The sequence below is a fragment of the Eulemur rufifrons genome, chromosome 6 (assembly GCF_041146395.1).
Source record: "Eulemur rufifrons isolate Redbay chromosome 6, OSU_ERuf_1, whole genome shotgun sequence".
NCBI lineage: Eukaryota > Metazoa > Chordata > Mammalia > Primates > Lemuridae > Eulemur > Eulemur rufifrons.
Genome location: NC_090988.1, coordinates 93,071,025 through 93,092,580, shown reverse-complemented (window position 1 = coordinate 93,092,580; position 21,556 = coordinate 93,071,025). Strand labels below are relative to the sequence as shown.

Here is a 21,556-nt window from a genome sequence, read left to right as displayed (position 1 = left end):
AGAGTTAAAGTTTTCCGTGAGTCCTGTGAGTCCTTCTAAGGAATGATCAAACCTCAGAGGGATTTTAAGAACCCCCTAAAACTTGCACTTAGTATCAGAAGGGAGGATGGTCTTGTATGTACTCTTCCCTCTCACTTTGTAGTTGGGTCCTAACCCCTGAAGCTGGTGTCAGAAGACTTAGACGGTCGTATGCAGAGACAATGCTGTCTAACTGTAGAGTTGACTAAATTCTTACAGTTGGCCTAAGCTTCTCATACAAAGGAACATGGATACAGAAAGAAGGGCAGAATTGGAGCCAACAATCTATCCACTTTGAGTCCTTGCTTTTATACTTGAAAGTGGTTGTACATATCCAAGATATCATCAAGGAGGTGGGAAGAAAAGTCTGTCCAAGCAAGTTAAAGGCAGCAATTGAAAGGGAAATGAAGCTATTAATATTTCATGCTTGTCAACCTGTTTGGTCATTCAATAAAGTTTCGGGGAACCATGGTATGCTGTTGTGCAGTAGGATATGATGATGAATGGGGTGTTTGGGGAAGATGAGTGAACTAGCAGATAGGAGGTAGAATAGTCAGGATGCATGGGACACGCCAGACTCCAGCACTTCTGGGGGGACTTGTGGATCTCTCTAGAGTGCATTCACCACCTTCTCCAAGACCTATAACAAATCTAAATGCAGGAGTTTGGAGATGGGATTTTCTTCACACACACCAACTGCCTGACAACACCTTGTTTTGCATAATTTCCTAGTGGGGCAGGAGACTGAGGGTCCCTAACTGCACAGGGGAGGAACCAATCTCCCGACCTCTTCCACCTTCACCTTGGAGCAGCATCCTCTGCAGTCCCTTCTTCTTGGCTCTCCCAGTTCTCCCATATTGCCTCAGGGAACCCAAAAACAGAGAAAGAAGCAGGATTCTCAGATTCAGAACAGAGAATTCAGTAAAGTATGAGAAGAAGCTGAGATTCTGAGCACCAGACTAGAGGTGGGCAAAACAATTGAAGTGGAAAAAATTGTCACAGAAACAAACTTGGTGTGGAGAGCCCAAGATTCGTTTCTGACTTCTCTTTCACCTCCCTGCAGTTTCCTTCTTGTGCTTCAGGTGCCAAGCTACCTCATCTCCTTGCCCCCACGTGATGCCACTGTTAAGACAGAACCTGCTCCTGCTCATACGATGGAGTGACAGTGGACACGCTATGTGGGACATAACCTTGGTGCAACAGGTAGTGCACCTGCTGCACCATCAGGAAGGTTATTAAGTAGAAAGTCTTGTGGACCAAATTAAGATGTTCAAATCAAACGGTTTTTTGAATCAATAACCAAAAACAACATGGGGAAGCAAAGGATAAGATACAAATTTGGGAAACAGTGCAAGCAAAGTGGAAGAACCACATCACCTGAACCCTGTGTCACACAATGTGTGTGTGTGCACGCACAGGTATGTGAGCCTGCGTTTCTCTTTCTTTCACTCTCTCGTGCTCTTGCTATGCTACATCAGTTTCCCCACTGACTATGGCCGGGAGAACACTGAGTTGAGAATAAACAAAGGGTGCCAGCAGACAGAAGGTACCTGGGGCCAGCGGGTGCTCCGTCAGAGAGATGCAGGAACAAGCAAGTCTGGCCAACAGCTGTTGCTCACCAGTGACTACTAAGCAACCATGCCTTTGAACTGCATGTCTTGGGAAGAGAACAAGTGTGATCAAAAATGGGCACCCAAGGGTGCCCATGTAAGATCTCATGAATATTGAGTACTTCGTGAAGATCTAGGGCCTCACGTGCCTCGTAAATATGTGATGCTTCTTGGTCCTTTCATGCCTTCCTATAAATATTCATCACACATATTCTCTACTTCCTTTCTCACAAGCTCGTTGGATCTGTACTTAGTTTCTCTTATTTTCTATAAGGATTATTCTTAAATAATACAAACACTCATTATGAGTCTGTCAGAAGGATTTTCAATCTGATACTCAGGATAGAGAAGGGAAAGGAAAGAGACAGAAACTGAAGCCACACAATTCACGGCATGAAACAGAGGGAACCTCTGTCTCAGCTGGCAGGAGGCAGATTCAAGAGCAGCAGCTGAGAGAGAAAAAGCTGGCCGTACGGAAACTATCCAAACCTGTGATAATGACAGGTCTAATTTGTGACAAGCCATAGGTATCACCGGTGTGCTCCAGGAGGTGACGGCTGCAAAGTATGCAGTGTGAATGAGGTCCCCTGACGCCGTGAGATGTGGTACTGGGCCAGACGTGGATGGGAAAAAATGAAGAGAAATGAATGCAAGCAGACAGCACACAGGACGGAAAGTGACATTTGAGAGCCAGGCCACAGCCACCTACTTGGTGTTCAACATCAGGCCCCAGGTCTGTGACAAACAGGACCCCAGTGCTGTAGGACACTCAGGTCTGGAGAGAAAATAGTAGGTATCCTGTTATCAGAAGCTCAGGGCAGGAATCTCATCAAGGATGGTGACGTTGTGGCACAGAGTATGATCTTGAATCTGCCTGTGCCTCACCTGAAAGCAATTTGGGAATATTTCCCTAGACAAGATCAGTAATATCAAATAATTCCAAGATGACTGAACCCTTAGAGCCTGGGAGCTGTGGGAAGAAGCAAAAAGCAAAGGCCAGAAACCTGGCTTTGCTCCTGACTGTGCCACTTCCTCGACACGACTTTGGAGGTCACATCACCCTCCTGAGCCTCGGTTTTCTTCTCCATAATATGGAGACAATGATGAACAGACCTCAGAGGGTTTGTATGAAGATAAAATAAGGAAACATAACATGCAAGCTATTGCCAAATATACAAATATGCAAGTTGCTATTATTATTCTTACCAGTGATTTGCTCTGTGATCAGGAGAAAATTAGTGAGTTTTATTAGGCTCAGAAAGAGGAACAACTAACATAATGAGAGGGAAAAAAAACGAATGGTCTTAAGCCCCCAGGAAGATGATATTGTGTGAGTGTTCTATGATGGATTTCTGTGCAATTCTCCCTCTCTGGAGTCTCACATTCATTAAATTTTAGAGGCCCTCAGGGGAGGGACTTGGTAAATGAAGAAGGTCAGGCCTGTGCCAGGAGCCCAGAGGTTCCTAGACCCACCAGGACCTCCATCTTCAGGTTTCACTCCTGGACCACCCATCACTGGCTTCCTGCTTAGTGTCTGGGACCATCCGAAATGAGATAATTCTTACAGGACGAGATGGAAAGGCCAGAGAAGAGCTCAGCCAGAAGCCTTCCCAGGAAGGAGAGCTCCAAGGGGCTTCCAGGGCTGTCTGAGAGCACCCACACCTGGAGCTGGTCCCAGGCACCCAACACCACAGGGAGGGAAATTCACCCCCAAGAGTCTCCGAGAGCTGGTCTGGGAGGAAGAAGCTCCTCCACAGGTCCATGCACTCACAGGTGAGCACCGCCTCCTAAATGTCCCTTCTTTGCTTTCCCTCGTTTGCTGGTGTGCAGGTCACACTTTGGAAATAAGGTGACAGAGATCAGTGACCACTGCTTGTGAGCATCTGTCACATCTGACTAGGAGGGAAACGAAAAAGAAGCAAGAGAAAGCCAAGCAGAACCCGTCTGCCAATCACCTCTCATCTTCTCCCCAAAGAGAAAACAGTGACGGGTCCAGCAAGCCTGGGAGCTCTTTACCTGAAAGACAAGTCAGAGGCCGCACACTAATATTTTTATTGTGTGTCTCCACGGCTCTAGATTCCAAATTGCTGTAACCCAGCGGTGCTTTCTGACAGGTGCTATTTTGTTGGGAACTGCAAGAGTGGCAACAGCCTACAAGTCCCACATTAGGGGACTGCTTAAATGGGACATTCATACAGTGCAGCTTTGTGTGGACTTTAGGGGGGAAAAATGAGCAGCACTTAATTTCTGACATGGAAAGATCTCCAAGATAAGGTATCAAAATTCAAAAAGCAAAGTGCAGAACAGTGTACATAGTTTGTTACCATTTATATCCTGATATTGTTGAATCTTTTAAAAGGAAGAGAAGAATGTATGTGTATACCTTTTGCTTATATAAACAATGACTAACTGTGGAAAGATACACAAGAAACTGGTAGCTTCTGAGGAAGAGAAGGGTGGGAGGACAACTTATTTTCACTCTGAATTTTATACCATAGAAACATAGTTCCCATTCAAAAAAGCAAAAACTAAAATTGAAAAATAATGTCCTTGTTCTTCTTTCTGTGCTCCCAGCCACCCAAAATTTTAATGGAATTGATTCATTCAACAAACATTGTTGAGTAGTCTCCTGGTGAGACCCCAGCAGAGTTAATTCTTGGAATAGAGATTAGAACAGCACTGCCTTTTGTCTTGCTGGCAGCACCAAGAGTATGTTTTCAAAAGCTGGAGGCTCTCAGGATTCCTGATGTCCCTTGAGGAATCCAAGAGACCTGCCACTAGGGAAAAGAACTGCCCGAGTTGCAGCTCAAAGAAATTCTGCTCACCTGGATCAGGGTGGCCCCTCGGCAGGTGGGTAAATGGGGGAGGCCTAGCAGCCTCTCCACGTGGATGGCTGAACTGGAATCTGTGACCAGAAACTTAAGGTGGAAGAACAATGACTTCCCCTAACAAGTCTCATAGGGACTCGGACCTCCCCTAGGACATGTTCCCTTCTCCTGAGTTATTTCTGGTTTAAATATCTGACTTTGGCCGGCTGAATTACAGAAGTTCCCTCTTATCCACAGTTTCAGTTTCTCCTGGTCAACCGTGGTCCAAAAATATTAAATGTAAAATTCCATAAATATTATAAATAATTCGTAAGTTCTAAATTGTTCGCTGTTCTGCGTAGCATGATGAAATCTCACACTGTTTCACTTTGTCCTGCCCAGGACATGACTCTTCCCTTTGGCGCCTCCACACTGTGTACATTACCTGCCCCCAGTCACTTCGTAGCCCACTGGATTATCAGGTCAACTGCCGCACTGTCCCAGTGCTTGTGTTCAAGTAACCCTCATTTTACTTACCAATGGCCCCAAACCTCAGGAGTCGTGATGCTGGCATATTGTTATAATTGTTCTATTTTGTTATTAGCTATTCTTGTTAATCTCTTACTGTGCCTAATTTTTTTTTTTTTTTTTTTTGAGACAGAATCTTGCTCTGTTGCCTGGGCTAGAGTGCCGTGGCATCAGCCTCGCTCACAGCAACCTCAAACTCCTGGACTCAAATGATCCTCCTGCCTCAGCCTCCTGAGTAGCTGGGACTACAGGCATGCGCCACCATGCCCGGCTAATTTTTTCTATATGTTTTTAGTTGTCCAGCTAATTTCTTTCTATTTTTAGTAGAGACAGGGTCTCACTCTTGCTCAGGCTGGTCTTGAACTCCTGACCTTGAGAGATCCTCCCGCCTCGGCCTCCCAGAGTGCTAGGATTACAGGCGTGAGCCATCACACCTGGCCCGAATTTTTAAATTAAACTTTATCATAGGTAAGTATGCATAGGAAAAAACATAGTCTATATAGGGTTCAGTACTATCCACAGTTTCAGGTATACATTGGGGATCTTAGAATGTATCCCCTGAAGGTAAGGGGGAGGGGACTACTATATTGGGTTTCACTGTATTGCTCTGGTTACTATATTTCTTAATCCATTTTCCATTGCATATAGCAGAATACTTGAAACTGGGTCATTAATAAAGAAAAGGAACTTACTTCTTATGTTTACGAAGGCTAAGGAGTCCAGGGTCAAGGGGCCACATCTGCTGAGAGCCTTCTTGCTGGTGGGGACTCTCCGCAGAGTCCCGAGGTGGTGCAGGGCGTCGCATGGAGAGGGAGCTGAGCACGCTAGCTCATGTCTCTCTTCCTCTTTTTGCAAAGCTACCAGTTCTACTCTCATGATGACCTATTAATTCATTACCCCACTAGCCCATAAATTGATTAATCCATTCATGAGGGCAAATCAACACTTAAAGGCCCCACCTCTCAATACTGCCACATTGGGGATTAAATTTCAAGTTTTGGCGAGGACAAATATTCAAACCACAGCACCACATGGGAGTTCTTGGTTCTCACTGAGTACTTTCTCTAGCTTGTGTCATTTGCTTTCTTTCCTGAGCCGCTACCAATGAAGAGGGGATTGCGCCAACAGCTCTCCCTATGGTCATCCGGGTTCAAATCTCAGTTCATTCCTCTATGACCTTAAGCAGGTTACTGGCTTCTCCACTGGGGTTGGGGTGGGGGAAGCACCCGGCCCAGGGAATAGCGCAGAGCAGCGGCTGGACAGATATTTGTTTCTTCCATCATAGTATTTCCTCCTCACCCCACAACCACCCAGGATTATTACAAGCACTTCATTCTTTCCAAAGCACTTCTGTCTTCACCCACCCAGCCCCCCGAATCCCAAAAGCCCAGCCAAGAGTTGTCCCCTCCACTTTGCAGACGAGTACGTAGGATTCGGCTTTCTTGAATGAGTTGCCCAGTGACACATGACAAAGCACAAGGAAGAAGGACTAGAACGGTGTCCTCAACCCTGTTCTTACGGCTCCTTCACGTTCCTCCCCTCAACAGATTCAAATCCACAAGCGTTGGGGCTCCCACAATGTGCCATGTTATAAGTGATTTTTTTTTTAATTCAAAATTCCTTTTGTGCATGGAAGGGAATATCTAAAGCCATTTGATAACTGGTTATAATAATAATACTTTAAGTTGTAAACTTGGAACTTTTTTCTTAGACCATTAAATGCAATTTCCAAATATCATAAGTTTACTTATATATCCACTAATATTTGTGTTAAAATTGAAACAATCACAATTTATCTTTTTTTTCTATTAAAATATTATGGGGGTACAAATGTTTAGGTTACACATATTGCCTTTGCCCTGCCTGAGTCAGAGCTACAAGCCTGTCCATCCCTCAGATGGCGAGCACCACACCCATTAGGTGTGAATGCACCCATCTCCTCCTCCCTCCTCCCACCTGCCAATTTATCTTTGATTAACGTTCTCAGCTCAAAAATTTAACAGATTAAATTTCCCCAATTAATTTAAACACTGTTTAAAATCAAGTTCTCTTATTTCAAAGTAAAGCCACATACGCACACACACACACAAATAATCTAAGGAAGCAAATTTTGGTAAACATTTAAACACTGTTTATAAACATAAGTAATTAAATTCTCCCAGCCACCCGGAATTTCAGTGGAATTAATCACAAATTTAATGTACCTGATTTCTCAAGCCCTTCAAATGCCTTCCTAATCACTTAAACAACTCTTGAAAATCTATCAAATTAAAATGTAAACATTAGTAACATCAAATGTTCTGCATTTCAGCAGAGTCAAATCAAACGTAAGTTTAGCTAATTCAATTTAGCTAATCATCTTCAATATTTCAAGTCAAATTAAGCAGAGACTCTTAAATGTTTTAAACACCTTAAGTGGTATGCATATCCAATATGCATATATTCAAATATGTATTCAAATTCATATTTAATGGTATAATTATTATAAAAACTTGAATATCTATATAAATAGATCTTACAGAAAATTACCGATAGAGAGTGCAAAGCATGCATCTATCTGAAAAGAATTATCTCAAGGCATCCATAGCATCTGAAGTTATAAATTTATGGTTGTCAGAGATTCGGGACCAGGGTTGTGAATTCAGGGATTTGGGCCAAAAATTCAAGACTGGTAAAGGGGGGAACATGGATACTCCTCCCCAGGGGACTCGGCCCACCTTGCACATGAACAAGTTGAGCCCCTCCTGCAGTCAGGTTCTGCTGCTATGACAACAGGCCCCAGCTTTCAGCCTGTAGAGTTTCACAACCCAGTGAAACTGGGTTTCAAGATCTACCCTACCCCAATTCTTATCATAACCATTCTCTAATTTTTATCACCTGATTTGGGCAAATGGAATTCTTAACTCACCTGTCTGTATAGTAATTATCTTCTTTACAGCCTGGTTTGCTTTGAAGAGATTCTGTATCTTCGTTACAGCTTTCGCTCACCCATTCAACAACTGTTTATGGAGGGCCTACTATGTGCCAATCACTGGAGATACAACAACAAACGAAACAGACTAAAATGTCTGCCTCCATAGTCCTTGCATCCGTATGTCAGGAAAGAGATCATAACCAAAATTAATAAGTCAGGCAAGACACAGTGGCTCACGCCTGTAATCCTAACAATTTGGGAGGCTGAGGTGGGAGGATCACTTGAGGCCAAGAGTTCAAGACCAGCCTGGGCACCATCACGCTGATATTCGCTCAGCCAAGCTCTCGCAGTCTCAAGGTGAAGGGCTAAACCCTGTAGTCCTGCAGCAAGGCGGAGCCAGAACAAGTTATCAGGTTTTGGAGAGCACAGTGGTGACTCTAAACCAAGGACGAGCCAAGGACCAAATACCAGGAGAAGAAGGGTACGATTTAAAAATCTAAGTCAAGATGAGAGAAGCAGTATCATGAATGAAGTCGGGGTCAGACTTCAAGTTACGACAATAGGTGGTGCTTTTGGCGGAAGAACTAATATTGGATTTCTTGTCCTTGAGTCCATTGGAGGTCAAAACTGGCTCACGAGGAGCCAGGCTGAGGGTAAAGAGGTTATTTCCAGATCCCTCCGGACTCCTGCTTGCACACAGAGGTTATCTGGAGTTAAGCTTCTTTGGAAGATTATTCTCATATCCTGGTCCTACTTTGGCCTCTCTCCTCCACATCAGTAAGAAGCAGTGGCCAAAGACAGCACTTCTGAGGCTGAAATGAAATCTACTATTTTCCAACACCTGCTCCATCACCTGTGTCTGTTCTTTAAGAGCTCTCCACTCCCAGGACCAACACACAGACATGAGCACATTTGTCACCGGGACAGTGCTGAATTACTCCTGCCGAGTCACATTCCCACAGCCTCTGTTCGCTGCTGCTATCTGGCTGTGCCTCTCACCTCCCCAACTAAACTGTAGCCTCTTTGTGGCAGGAATCAAACCTCATACTTCACCTTATCCCCCACTGAGACCAGCACAGTGCTGAGTGTTATACTTAATCAGGGATTAAGGAATATTTATTTACATATATTTATTTCACCTCTTCCTCTTTGGATTTTAAGCTTCCAGGCAGCAGAGGATAGAAAGAATACCCATTGTTTTTATTCTGTAAGACTTAGGGCTTTAATCAAACATGGCTGCTACCTAGAAAAGGTGCTTTCCCAATTATGATAATTAATCGCTAACATTTTTTGAATGCATGTCATGCGCCAGGCATTCTGTGAAGCACATTGTGCATACTATTTGATTTAGCTCCCACAACAATTTTATGAGTAAATTATGCCTATTTCACATATGAGGAAACCGAGAGTCCCAGAAACGAACTTGTCTAAGGTCATACACAGTTCACGATTGGTAGAACCAGGTCCAGCTGATTTCAAAGTCCATGGTCGACTACAGAGCCTCAAACCTCTTGAGATTTTGCACAAAATTACATAACAAATTTACCTTTCTACTGTCTAAAAAATCCAAAGTGCTCCTCCCATTTTTTCCACCAGGGCCCAGCTTTCTGTTAATCCCGTAGAGCCTTGACTCCTGCCAGGAGTTTTCAGTTTCTACACAGCGCCTGAAAGGCAACTGGAAACAGGAAAAAAAGAAATGGCCTAGAAGCAGCAGAAAGAATCAGAAAATGAAAGTGCCCCTGGTGCTCCTGCCTTGGCCCCACCCCTCTTGCCACCACAGAAAGCCTCAATTCAATCATAAGCAGTAAGCCGGTGTCCCTTCCTCAGCCCCTTCCCTAGTCCCACCTTAACGCCAGCATGGAGTTTTCATTGTGAGTCACAACAAATACTGAGACCACTTCTTCCAAGACAAATCCAGGCTGGTTTCAAGAGTGAACAAGATTTCTTGATTAAATCACAAATTCAGGGTTAGAAGAAACTATGTCACTTATAGTAGCCAACTTTAGCATCGTCTCCGAAGCCAGAGAAGGATTTGTTGTCCCAGGATCTCAATTTTTCCTTGTGAAAAAATGAGGGAGTTAGAAAAGGTGATCTGTGTAGGACGCCTTCCTCATCTTGCTTTCACGCGCAACCTGGACCCTCTTGGCAGCACCAGTGAACCTGTATACTGATGTGGTAAACTCCATTCACAGAAGCAACCATAACTCTGCTTTTCTTCCCTATCAGCATCATGAGAGAAATAAAGGTGGCCCAAACAGGAAGCAAAATGCCCTCAAAAAACCCTGGGGCCCTGGGGAAAGAGTAGATTATCAACTGGTGGCTCTTCAAAAGACCACCATTTGATCCAGCAATCCCGCTACTGGGCATTTACCCAAAGGAAGAAAAGACATTCTGTATAAAAGACACCTGCACCCAAATGTTTATAGCGGCACAATTCACAATTGCAAAGGTGTGGAAACAACCCAAGTGCCCATCCATACACGAGTGGATTAATAAAGAGTACCTCTCTGCCATAAAAACAATGGTGAACTAATACCTCTTGTATTGTACCTCTTAATGGCTCGAACTGGAGACCATTCTTCCAAGTGAAGTATCACAAGAATGGATAAACAAGCACCACATGTACTCACCATTAAATTGGAACCAATCGGTCAACGCTTACGTGCAACGTGGAAACAACATTCATCAGAAATCACGCAGGTGGGAGGGGGGAGGAGGGGCTGTGTAAATTCACACCTAACAGGTACAATGCACACTATCTGGGGGATGGGCACATTTGTCACTTTGACTCACATGGTACAAAAGCAATTTATGTAACCAAAATGTACCCCCGTAAAATTCTGAAATTTAAAAAAAAGAAAGATTTTTAAAAAGGCCACCAGAAAAACCTGTTAATCCGCCAAAGCTACATTTGTTAGGCCTACTGTTGTAAGAGAGCGTATCACCTTGATAGAATCTTAGTAGTGTCTCCAAAGACAGAAGTCAAGGGAAGATACTATAGGGTATGGGGGTCTGGAATCCAGTGGTTTAAGGTAGATCTTTCAAGGTAGGGAAGTAATCAGGACTGGACTAAGTTTGTGACATTATAGTTTAAGATTGGCAGGCATGGGAAGAGAAAGGCCTAGAAGCAAATCTTGGTAAGTAAACTATTGTTTGTTGAGCAAATTGTTTGTCCAGGTGAATAATCTATTGTCCTGATAGGAGAGCTGTTGGCCCAGAGGAGCAAACTGTTTGTTCAGATAAATTGACTTGTTTGGATCCCATGAAGCAAACAGCAAGATTATTTATTGGTTTACAGCCTTATCTTCCTAGGCCTCAATTTCCTGGAACAATTAGTCAAGTCATATTGCCACAGTAAGTCTCAGTTCTCAGTCCCAATAATTAAGCTAGGTAGATATAGACGATCTCAATTCTCAAGTTCAATTTATTATTTTTAAAAACCACTATACTGTTCCCATGGAAATAGAACTTCACTTCCTCCCACCAGTAACACTGTGCCCAGGCTATAATGTGGGATATGTCTGCCACCCCGCCCCACAGAATGAGCAGAGACAATTAATAGGGAAATCATTTCAGCTGGAAAGAGTTCACTGCCCTGTATAGAGAGCCCGCCCATGCCCTGGAAGGTTCATGAATCATCAGTGCTATGGTTTGAATGTATCCCCAAAAAGCATGTGTTGAAAATTTAATTGTCAAAGCAACAGTGTTGGGAGGTGGGAACGAATGGGAGGTGTTCAAGTTCCGCCCTCGTGAATGGATTAATGCCAATAATAAAAGGATTTGAGGCTGTGAGTTTTGTCTCTTGCTCTCTCTCCCACTCTCTCACCATGTGATGCCTTCTGCCGTGTTATGACTCAGCAAGAAGGCCCTCACCAGAAGCAGGCCCCTAGACCTTGCACTTCCTGGCCTCCAGAACTGCAAGAAATAAATTTCTTTTCTTTATGTTACCCAATCTTGATATTCTGTTATAGCAACACAAAATATACTAAGACAATCAGAATTCCCCCAAAAGATCCAGGACATTCAGAGGAACAGGGGACAGCAGTACCGTACTATGGTAATGTCAGATAACTTCAGGATTTTTTCACTGAGTAGAGACCAGGTCTCCAGCCCCAAATTTCACTGGCTGCATATAACTTTTGGCAAGCACCTTCCCCTCTCTGGGCCTCTCTCCCTACTCCCAAACATTGTGGGCTAGATGTTGCCCAAGAGTCCTTTCAGCTCCAGCGTTCTGGATTATTTGACATGGCTCCCCCAACGTATGTCTACACCTTATCCAAAAAGATGCAAAGGCAATAAAGGACATTGGGCTGCTAATATATATCCTTTACATGGGTTTTCCTTCAGATCATGGACCCACACTGCTCAGATCCATCACAATGCCCCGATCACAAGCAAGCACTAAAACCTCCTTCAGATTATTGTCTTTCCCATCTACCACCAAGTAATAGGATGCATAGCCCTTTGATTCTGCATCTTTCCACTTTCTGGAGGATCCTACCAGCTGGTCTAACTGGTAGAACATGAATATTTTACTTCTAAGTGAGCTTTTCATGACGGATTTGCTGGCCAGTGTGCCTGAGGGCAGAGAGAACTACTCCCCTATTACAGACAAGTGTGTTGACTGCTTGTGCTTGTTTACTAACAAGCAAGTTAGTTTAGCAGAGTTTATAATTTGGGAAGAATTTAATCCAAGACTTCCATTCATTGCAACATATCACCTGTCAATCAGGTTTGCAAGAACGGAGTCGTATAGAACTTGCCTTTAACAACTAGAACCTTATCATATTTAAAAAAACAAATGATTGCCGTAGGTCAAATAGCTAGATACAGGTTCAGTAAGTGCAAGGAAGCTGCTCTACAGGGGAGGCAGGAAGAACCCTTACTTGAGAGGCATAGATGACCTGAGTTAGGATAGATGATCTAGAGCTGGGGCCATAATAAGAAAGGAAGTTTGCCCTTGAAGAATGTATCAGGCAGCTGAGGCTGCCGTGTTAACAAACACCCACATCTCATTGGCTTGCAATAGCAAAAAGCTTATTTCTCACTCATGCTCATGTCCATCATGAGTTAGTGATGAATCTGCTGCTTTTCACCCCAAGACTCAGAATGATGTAACAGAAGCCCCTGTACCTTGGGCTTTCCTGGTGTCATAGCAGAAGGAAAAGAGAGGAGGTGGGAGACCAGAGGATGGCTCCTAAGGCTTCTATGCTCAGAAGTGGCACAAATCACTTCCATTCATATTGGGCCAGACCAAATCATGTAGCTAAGCTTAGTTTAAGTGAGAAAAGAGAATGTATTATCTTCTTATCCAAGAGCTGCAGGGAGGAGGAGCACTGATTGTTAGGCATCATAGTAAACTACCACAAAGAGGCTGAAGGAGGCTATTGCATATTCATGAGCAGAGGATTGACATTATTTAAAGAAGATGCAACAGACAACTTAGGCAGGTTGGAATGCAGTGGGGGAAGGTGAGTGGACACAGCACTGCTTCACCTCTGCAGGTGAGATTCAGCAGGTCTCCCCCAGGTGAATAAAAGCCGCTCTTACCTGCAGGAAACATGGGCAGTCCAGTCCCTCTTCTACTGAGCCTCCCTCCCAGACCAGTAATGTAGGGACTGAATTTCTTTTACACAAACAAGTTGTTTGCCTAACCAGGCCCTTTGCTTTGCCTGATGATTTCCCCTAGGAAAGTGCCAGCCTCCCCAGGGAGGGAACCTACCTTTCTTCCTGCCTGGGAGAAACAGTCTCTCTACACCATGTTCTTACTGGACTTGTCCCCCCTCCCGTCCCCCGCCATCTCCCACACCTCATCTCAGAGGTGTCTATCAGAGAGTCATTTATAACAGTGAAAAGCTAGAAATACCTATTCTCAACCAATGGAGACCAGTTAAGTAAATGGCGTCACACACACACACAACAAAACAATAAGCAGCCATTAAACATGATGATGTAGGCTATTATCTATTGACATGGGAAAATGCTCAGGACATCCTGTTGAGTGGGAAGGTAAGTGGTAGAATATGACTCTGTGTATGGAAAATTATAATCATAGGCACACTGAGAGATTTATGTCTAAAAGAACACTCACCAATTCCCATTATCTGCTATGATGAGATTTCAGATGACGTTTTACTTTCTTTTTGTTTTCTATCCATCTTGCTTACATTTTTTTACAACTAGCATGTGTAATTTTTATAAAGACAATAAAGCTATTTGGGAAGGATGGAGAATAATGTTTTTTGAGATAGAGAAATGTATTTTCAATATTGCTAAGTGAATGAAGCAATTATGGCATAATTTTGTACATATGTAAAAAAATACCATCAATTATGTTTCCCAAGGAAATAGCATTTGGAGAAGACACACCTAGATGTTCTAAGTGTTGATTACTGAGATTGTTGCATTTCCAGTCACTTTCTATTGAGACTTAAGGATTATGTTGACACATTCCCTACATACCTCCTACCTGGAGAGTCTTTGAGGCTCATTAAACTGAAAGAGAAGTCATCAGGGAATGGCCGCTGTAAATGAAGAGGCTCTGTCTTGGTATTGGTGAAGGATCCCTGCTCCTCAGGGGTTCCCAGACACCTGCAGCAAGATCTCTCTGGCATTCCTTAGAGACAATTTGCAGCTCTGGGTCTGCCCCTGGGAGGGCCAGTCACAAATTCCCACCGGCACATTTCTGAACCCTAGGGGCCAGCAGGAAGAACGCCAGATGAATCTTAAGACAGGCGTCTTCCCAGCAACAAAGACTCTCAAAGCTTTGGTACAACAGGCTGAGAAGTGCTCTTGAGAAAGCTGGTCAGAGACAATCAGTGAAAAGGGGAGAGAAACACCCACCCCCACAAAGAGGTCTCCGACAGCAAAGCTCACGAGTGGATGGTCTCTGTCCAGCCACAGGTAAGTGGGCTGAGGGTTGGAATCCCAGCACCAATGGGGGCTCAGCCTCCTTTATCCTCCCTTCCTCGTATGTCGTGCTCAAAGTTCTTCAAAACTGGTCACCAGCCCCAGCACACAGGTGAACGGGAAAACAAAATTAGAGCTCAGAAGCAGTGTGCATTAAATTTGAAATTAACTTCCTTAGGGTTCTGTCCTAGGGCCTCTTGTATTTAACAGCTCACACTCTCCCCAGCACATCCTAACCTCTCTTAGCTTCAACTGCCAGCTCTATTTTGTACGCCAGAGACCTTGGAGTCCACCGTGACACTGTTCTCCTCACGCTGACATCTCCAGCCCAGCTCCTACATCTCTCAGGTTCACTTACCCCTCGCTGCCTCCACCACCCCCACTCCGGTTTAAGCTACGAATCCCTCCCAGATGACTTCAGTATCTTCCCAACCTTTCTCCCCCATCCACTGACCTTCTCCAGTCATCTCCCCACAACTGTATTTGGAGTGGTCTTGTCAAACAGCAAATGGGACCATGTCAGTTCCCTGGTGAAAACTCTTTAATGGTATCCCATGAAAAGACAAATCCTTTAAGATGGTCTAGGGTTCTGGACAATAGTTTCGGCTCTAGAACCTGATCACCTGATTTCAAACTCCAGCTCTGCCACTTCCTAGCTGTGTCATTGGGCAAGTTACTTACCTTCTTTTTGCCTCAGTTTCCTCATATGTAACGAGGAGATACCAGTAGTGCCTCCCATAAGGTGGTTGAGAGGATTAAATGAAATTAAAGGTATTTGGAATAGTGCCTGACACGCACAAGCACTCAACAAACGTTACAAAGCACTGCCTGCCTGCTCTCCTTGCCTTCTACTTACCCCAGCATTTATTCAGCTCCTCTTCCCCACCAGCGTCCCTCAGACCTCAGGGTCTTTGTACACACTGTTCCCACTCTTCCTTCTGCGGAAATACCTTCCTAGGAAAATCCTCCTTGACCTCCCTGAGTCAAATCCCCCAGTTTTAGGCTCATAGCATTGGATCTACCTCTACTTCTGAGCTATTGTCCAGGTGCAATTTTCAATAACTTGTATAATTATTTCGTTAATGTTTGTCTCTCCCTCTGAACTTTAAACGCCACAAAAGTGGGCACCTTGTCTGTTTTTTCCTCATCATTGTATCCTCACCGCCTACATAATGCCCAGCACAGAGTAGATGCATGATAAATATATTGTGAATGACTGAATACATGCCAATGACCCTCAAACCTCCATCTCCTATAGGAAACTCCCTGCTAAGCTTCAGAACAGTATACCCCCCTGCCTCCTGGACCTCTGTGTTTGACTCTGCCAGACTCGCCCTATAAGAAATGGAATTCACCACACCCTTCCTCAAACCTGTTACCTGTTGGAGTAAATGACACCACTGTTTAGCTGGTTAGCCAAACCAGGAACATGGGAGTCATCCCGGACCCTCCTTTGGCACACACATCCAATCAATGGGCACGCACTGATAAATCTGTGTCCTAAATATTATTAATATTTCCTCAATCTTTGTAACCTTAAACTGAGGGCAAAGATCATGTCTACCTTGATCACCATTGTGTCTCCAGTATTAATAATAGGACTTAAGTATTTGCCAATAAATAAAACAACACAATCCTACTCCCTGCCTCCTCTCTGGCTTCCCTCAAATTCATTTTCTCAGCTGAGTCTCACCATATCACAGTCCTGCTTAAAACCCTTCAACAGCTCTCCACCTACAGGACTCTGCCTTCAGGGCCAGTCCTCCAGAGGCTGGACACTTTTTTCTCACAGCTAACAATGACCAGGACTGACTAACAAATGTTTATTTTAAAAAAGGAAAGAAGAGATAGTGCCTAGATGACCCTGCTGGTATGAAAATTTGTTTCAGGCTTGGCGCGGTGGCTCACGCCTGTAATCCTAGCACTCTGGGAGGCTGAGGTGGGTGGATCGCTCGAGATCAGGAATTCGAAACCAGTCTGAGCAAGAGCGAGACCCTGTCTCTACTAAAAATAGAAAGAAATTAGCTGGACAACTAAAAATATATAAAGAAAAAATTAGCCGGGCATGGTGGCACATGCCTGTAGTCCCAGCTACTCGGGAGGCTGAGAGAGGAGGATCGCTTGAGCCCAGGAGTTTGAGGTTGCTGTGAGCTAGGCTGACGCCATGGCACTAGAGCATGGGCAACAGAGCAAGACTCTGTCTCAAAAAAAAATAAAATTTAATTTAAAAATAATTTTCAGTTTCTTCTCCCATTCACTAAATCTCTTTCTATCAAAAGAAAAATGATTTATGGAAACACCTGAGACCACAAACTACTAATCACTGTACTTTATGCAAAAACATTAAGGAATACAACTTATAGCCCAAACTGATGAGTTCCCTTCCAGTGCCCAAGGAAAGAGCAGAGCCGTCAGAGAGAGAAGCATAACCCATCTGTGGTTCTGTAATATATCCATGGGACCAGGAGATCTTCAGAAATTCTCAAGGACCCTCCCGTCTTCAGGTGGCCTCCACTTTCACACACCTCCTTCTTCTGGCCTTGATAAAAGCCCCGTCTCTTCCATCACGTCAGAACACCTCAACATTAAGCCCAGGTGCATTCTCGTTGCCATGGCAGCCCCTCGCCAAAGTCTCAGCAGGGGAACTGGAGGAAGTTGCCCTCCTGCTCCTTCAACCAGGAATTATTACTAGGGATATAGAGTCCTCCAAGTCTTCATCACACTTCATCATTACATCCAACTCACCCCTTAACACAATGGTGTCAGTTGGCTAGAAAGCTGCGAGCCCAGCTCATGGAACCATTGAAGAGAAAGGCTAAGCGAACTGCCCTGCCAACTTCCTTCTTGTTTTCTCTTTGCTCAGGTCTTTAAGGACCACAACACATAGCATCTCTCTTCCCCATGCAAATTGTGATCCAATTAAGAGATAAGATGTGGCATCAAGGCAGATAAGGGGGCAAAACATCACCTGCATCACTAATGAAACTTGGTAATGCAGAAGATGATTCATACCTAGGGATGAGTGATCTTCAAACTGAACCCCAGGATTAGACAGACTTAACAACCCAGTTTTAAGATCTACATTACAGAGGAGCAGAAGAGAGCAGAGCCTGTGCTTCTGACAGGCAAAGAAGAGGGCAGAGCAGAACGACAGACACCCAGTTCCTTATCCCAACTCACTGACCACATCAGGCACTCCTTCAAAAGAGAAGGGGCAGGAATGTTACACAGCGGGTATCTTTCTATAGGGAGGGAAACATCAGGAGTGAAGAGGCAGCCTCTCTGGTGCCCTCCAAAGCTAAAATCTGCACATATTGTTAACATTTCAAGAGGCCAGGAGTCGTCAGTGAGATACTGATGGCACAAAGCCACGTTACCAGCTTTGATTAGAGACCCCCTCTTTCTAGATATGCCGGGATGATATAAAAGAGGCTCTGCCTTGTTCCTCCTTCCTTCCCAGCCTCTCTCAGACCATACAGAATTCCAAACATTTAACAACCGGTATGTCACGGGCCCTGATCAGCCAGAGCAGACACCCAATCAGAGGAGACGGTGGCCGGTACACCATAGAAGAGCTTACCCTCTGAAGAGCTGCCTCGCCTACTTGAAAACCTAGATGATGAGAATGTTGAGAGGTGAATTCTTGGGAGCATGAAAATGTCTGCAAGATGCTCCATGGATAGGAGATTAAAAGGATAAACTCTTTGACCTTTGCTCTCTGGCTAGAGATCTCCACCTCCACTTCTGCCTTAAGAGCCGTGTTCTTTGCTGAACCCCAACGCCACAAGTCTGGCATGTTCTACTGCCTTTGGTTGTTCCTAGCTAAAACACAAGCCCTTGGTTCTTTGCCACGGCTTTGTCAAGCTGGAGTTTCTGCTGTAGCTACCTATTCTCACAAATATCGTTTTTAGCAGTGAACAATGACACAGACTTTATTGTCCTTTATTTCCTTTTCTCTCCATGGAGTATTGGCTCAGTAAATAGAGGGAGATTAGTGAAGCCCCATCTTCTGACAACGGCTCAAGAGGTCTTTATCAAAGCACCACATACTCACTAGGCAGACGCATTCCTAGCCAGGTGTATTCATTTTCTGTGGCTGCTGTGACAAATTACCACAAACTGGGTGGCTTAAAGCAAGAGGAATGTATTCTCTCACAGTTCTGGAGGCTAAAATCCGGCATGAAGATGCTGGCAGGTCCATGCTCCCTCTGTAGCCTCTGGGACAAGTTCCTTCCATGCCTCTACCTGCTTCTGGAAGCACAGGCGTTCCTTGGCCTGTAGCAGCCTAACTCCAATCCCTGCCCCGTCTTTACACGACCTTCCTCCTCTGTGTCTGTCTCTTCACATTATGTTCTCCTCCCTGTGCTCTGGTTTTCTAATAAGGACACCAATCACGTTGGAGTAGGACCCACCCCAATCAAGTAGGACCTCATCTTTTTTTGAGACAGGGTCCTGCTCTGTCACCCTGGCTAGAGTGCCGTGGCATCAGCCTAGCTCACAGAAACCTCAAACTCCTGGGCTCAAGCGATCCTCCTGCCTCAGCCTCCCGAATAGCTGGGACTACAGGCATGCGTCACCATGCCCAGCTAATTTTTTCTATATATATTTTTAATTGTCCAGCTAATTTCTTTCTATTTTTTAGTAGAGACGGGGTCTCGCTCTTGCGCGGGCTGGTCTCAAACTCTTGAGCTCAAACAATCCGCCTGCCTCGGCCTCCCAGAGTGCTAGGATTACAGGCGTGAGCCACCACGCCCGGCCATGACCTCATCTTAACTTGATTGCAGCTTCAAAGACCCTATTTCCAAATAAGGTCACATTCACAGGTACCAGGGCTTAGGATTCCAACATATCCTCTCAGGAAATACAGTTCAACTCACAACCCTGGGAGAAATGACTGCTCTGCTGAGTCACCTCACATTCTTAATGATTTGCAGCATCTGATTTCCTGTGTCCCCGGCCTTGGGGACTGGCACTGTTGGAGTCTTTGCACCCAAATATGACCCAAACTGATCCTTTCATTTATTCCCTCTCTGAGACAACACACCAAGCCTCCAACGCCCACTACTGATGCTGGTTCTCCGTAGAACAGAAAATTTGGAGACAGAAAATGATTCTAACTACATAATAAGGATCCAATTACTAGAACAGACTGAGTTCTAATCCCACTCTTCTTATGTATCTTGGCAAATTGATAATCTCATTAAATATAAATGGGCATGAGATTTAAATCAGAAGGTATGTATGAAGTTTAAATAGCTCACACATGGCTCACAGTAGGTGCTCAATTTGTACCAGTTTCTCCTCCCACTTCCCCACTCTGGGGGCATTACAAGGGCTCTAGGCACTGACGCTGATTCTAGGGTACAAGCACATCTCTTATGGTCTCTCTGCAGTGACATGTGCACCACGGTGGGGAACTACACCCAAGTCACCTGGTTCCTCCTGCTGGGGCTCACAGAGCAGGAAGAGCTCCAGGGTGTCCTCTTTGTGCTCTTCCTGCTCATCTACTCCATCACCCTCCTGGGCAACCTGGGCATGATTGCCCTGATCCACGCAGATGCCCGGCTCCACACGCCCATGTACTTCTTTCTGAGCGTTCTGTCCTTTGTAGACTCCTCCTTTTCCACGGTGGACACCCCCAGGCTTCTGGAGAGCTTCCTCACCTCAGGCCAGGCCATCTCTTTTTCAGGTTGTGTGGTCCAGATGGCCCTCATGGCCCTCCATGGCACTGCCCAGTGCCTGCTCCTGGCCATCATGGCCTATGACCAATTTGCAGCCATCTGCCACCCTCTCCTCTACCACACCATTATGTCCCCACGTCTGTGCGTCCTGCTGGTCACAGCCACCTATACTGCTGCTGTGGCCAATTCAGCCTTGCTGACTGTGTGCATCTTCAAGCTGCCCTACTGTGGCCCCAACGTCATTAACCACTACTTCTGTGACATCCCCCCTGTGCTCCATCTTGCCTGTGCCGATACTACCGAGGTTGAAGCCATCATCTTCTCTTCGTCTGCCTTGCTCATCCTCTTCACTGTCATGGTTATCCTGCTCTCCTATGCCTACATCCTGGTGACCATCTGCAGGATGCGCTCCCTGGAGGCCCAGGGCAAAGCACTCTCCACCTGTGCCTCCCACCTCACCGTCATCTGCCTCTTCTATGGCACCGTCACCTTCATGTATGCTCAGCCAAGCTCTCACAATTCCATGGAACAAAACAAGGTCGTGTCTGTCATCTACACTGTGGTCATCCCCATGCTGAACCCTCTCATCTACAGCCTGAGGAATAAAGACGTCAAACATGCTTTAAAGAGGAGATGTCGTGGCAAGCTGCCTTCCTAACTGAGTGTGGAGCGTGCTATCCCAATCCATAACGTGGCAGCCACAACACAAAGCATGGGCAATATTAACACTTAGAGCAAAATATGTGCCAACACTATTTTAAAGACTTTACACATACCGGCTCATTTAATCTTCACAATAAGTGTATTAAATGGGAGCTATACTCATCCCTTAGGAATCTGAAGCACAGAGAAGCTGAGTAACTTGCTCTGTTTTCCCAAGTGCAAACTAGACAGGCACACCCATCTCAACTGGTTAGTGTTAGACTTCTACAAGGGGTAGAAGGGGCTCACGGAGGGTCTGCCATAAACAGTTGTTCGCAAATCATTAGTTTCCTTTCTTCCCTGGGGAAACCTCTCCATAGGATCAAATACTCTTATACACCAATGTTTTTTAAGGGTAAGACCATATCATGTAGCTCTGATATTATA

At 44.9% G+C, this 21,556-nt stretch overlaps 1 protein-coding gene across 1 annotated transcript; it reads left to right on the top strand.

Annotated features, from left to right (window-relative positions):
- Positions 1–20,183: 20,183 nt before the first annotated feature.
- On the top strand, positions 20,184–21,125 carry LOC138384987 (olfactory receptor 5P55-like). Its single transcript, XM_069470624.1, has 2 exons — positions 20,184–20,752; positions 20,834–21,125. The coding sequence occupies exons 1-2, from the start codon at positions 20,184–20,186 to the stop codon at positions 21,123–21,125; spliced, it is 861 nt and encodes a 286-aa protein (XP_069326725.1).
- Positions 21,126–21,556: the final 431 nt, after the last annotated feature.

What these genes read in the sequence shown, in the direction of transcription:
- LOC138384987 (XM_069470624.1), top strand. Translation starts at nt 20,184, where the DNA reads ATGTGCACCACGGTGGGGAACTACACCCAAGTCACCTGGTTCCTCCTG. An exon ending in CCCCCTGTGCTCCATCTTGC is followed by an intron (nt 20,753 to 20,833) that starts CTGTGCCGATAC and finishes CATGGTTATCCT; the next exon opens with GCTCTCCTATGCCTACATCC.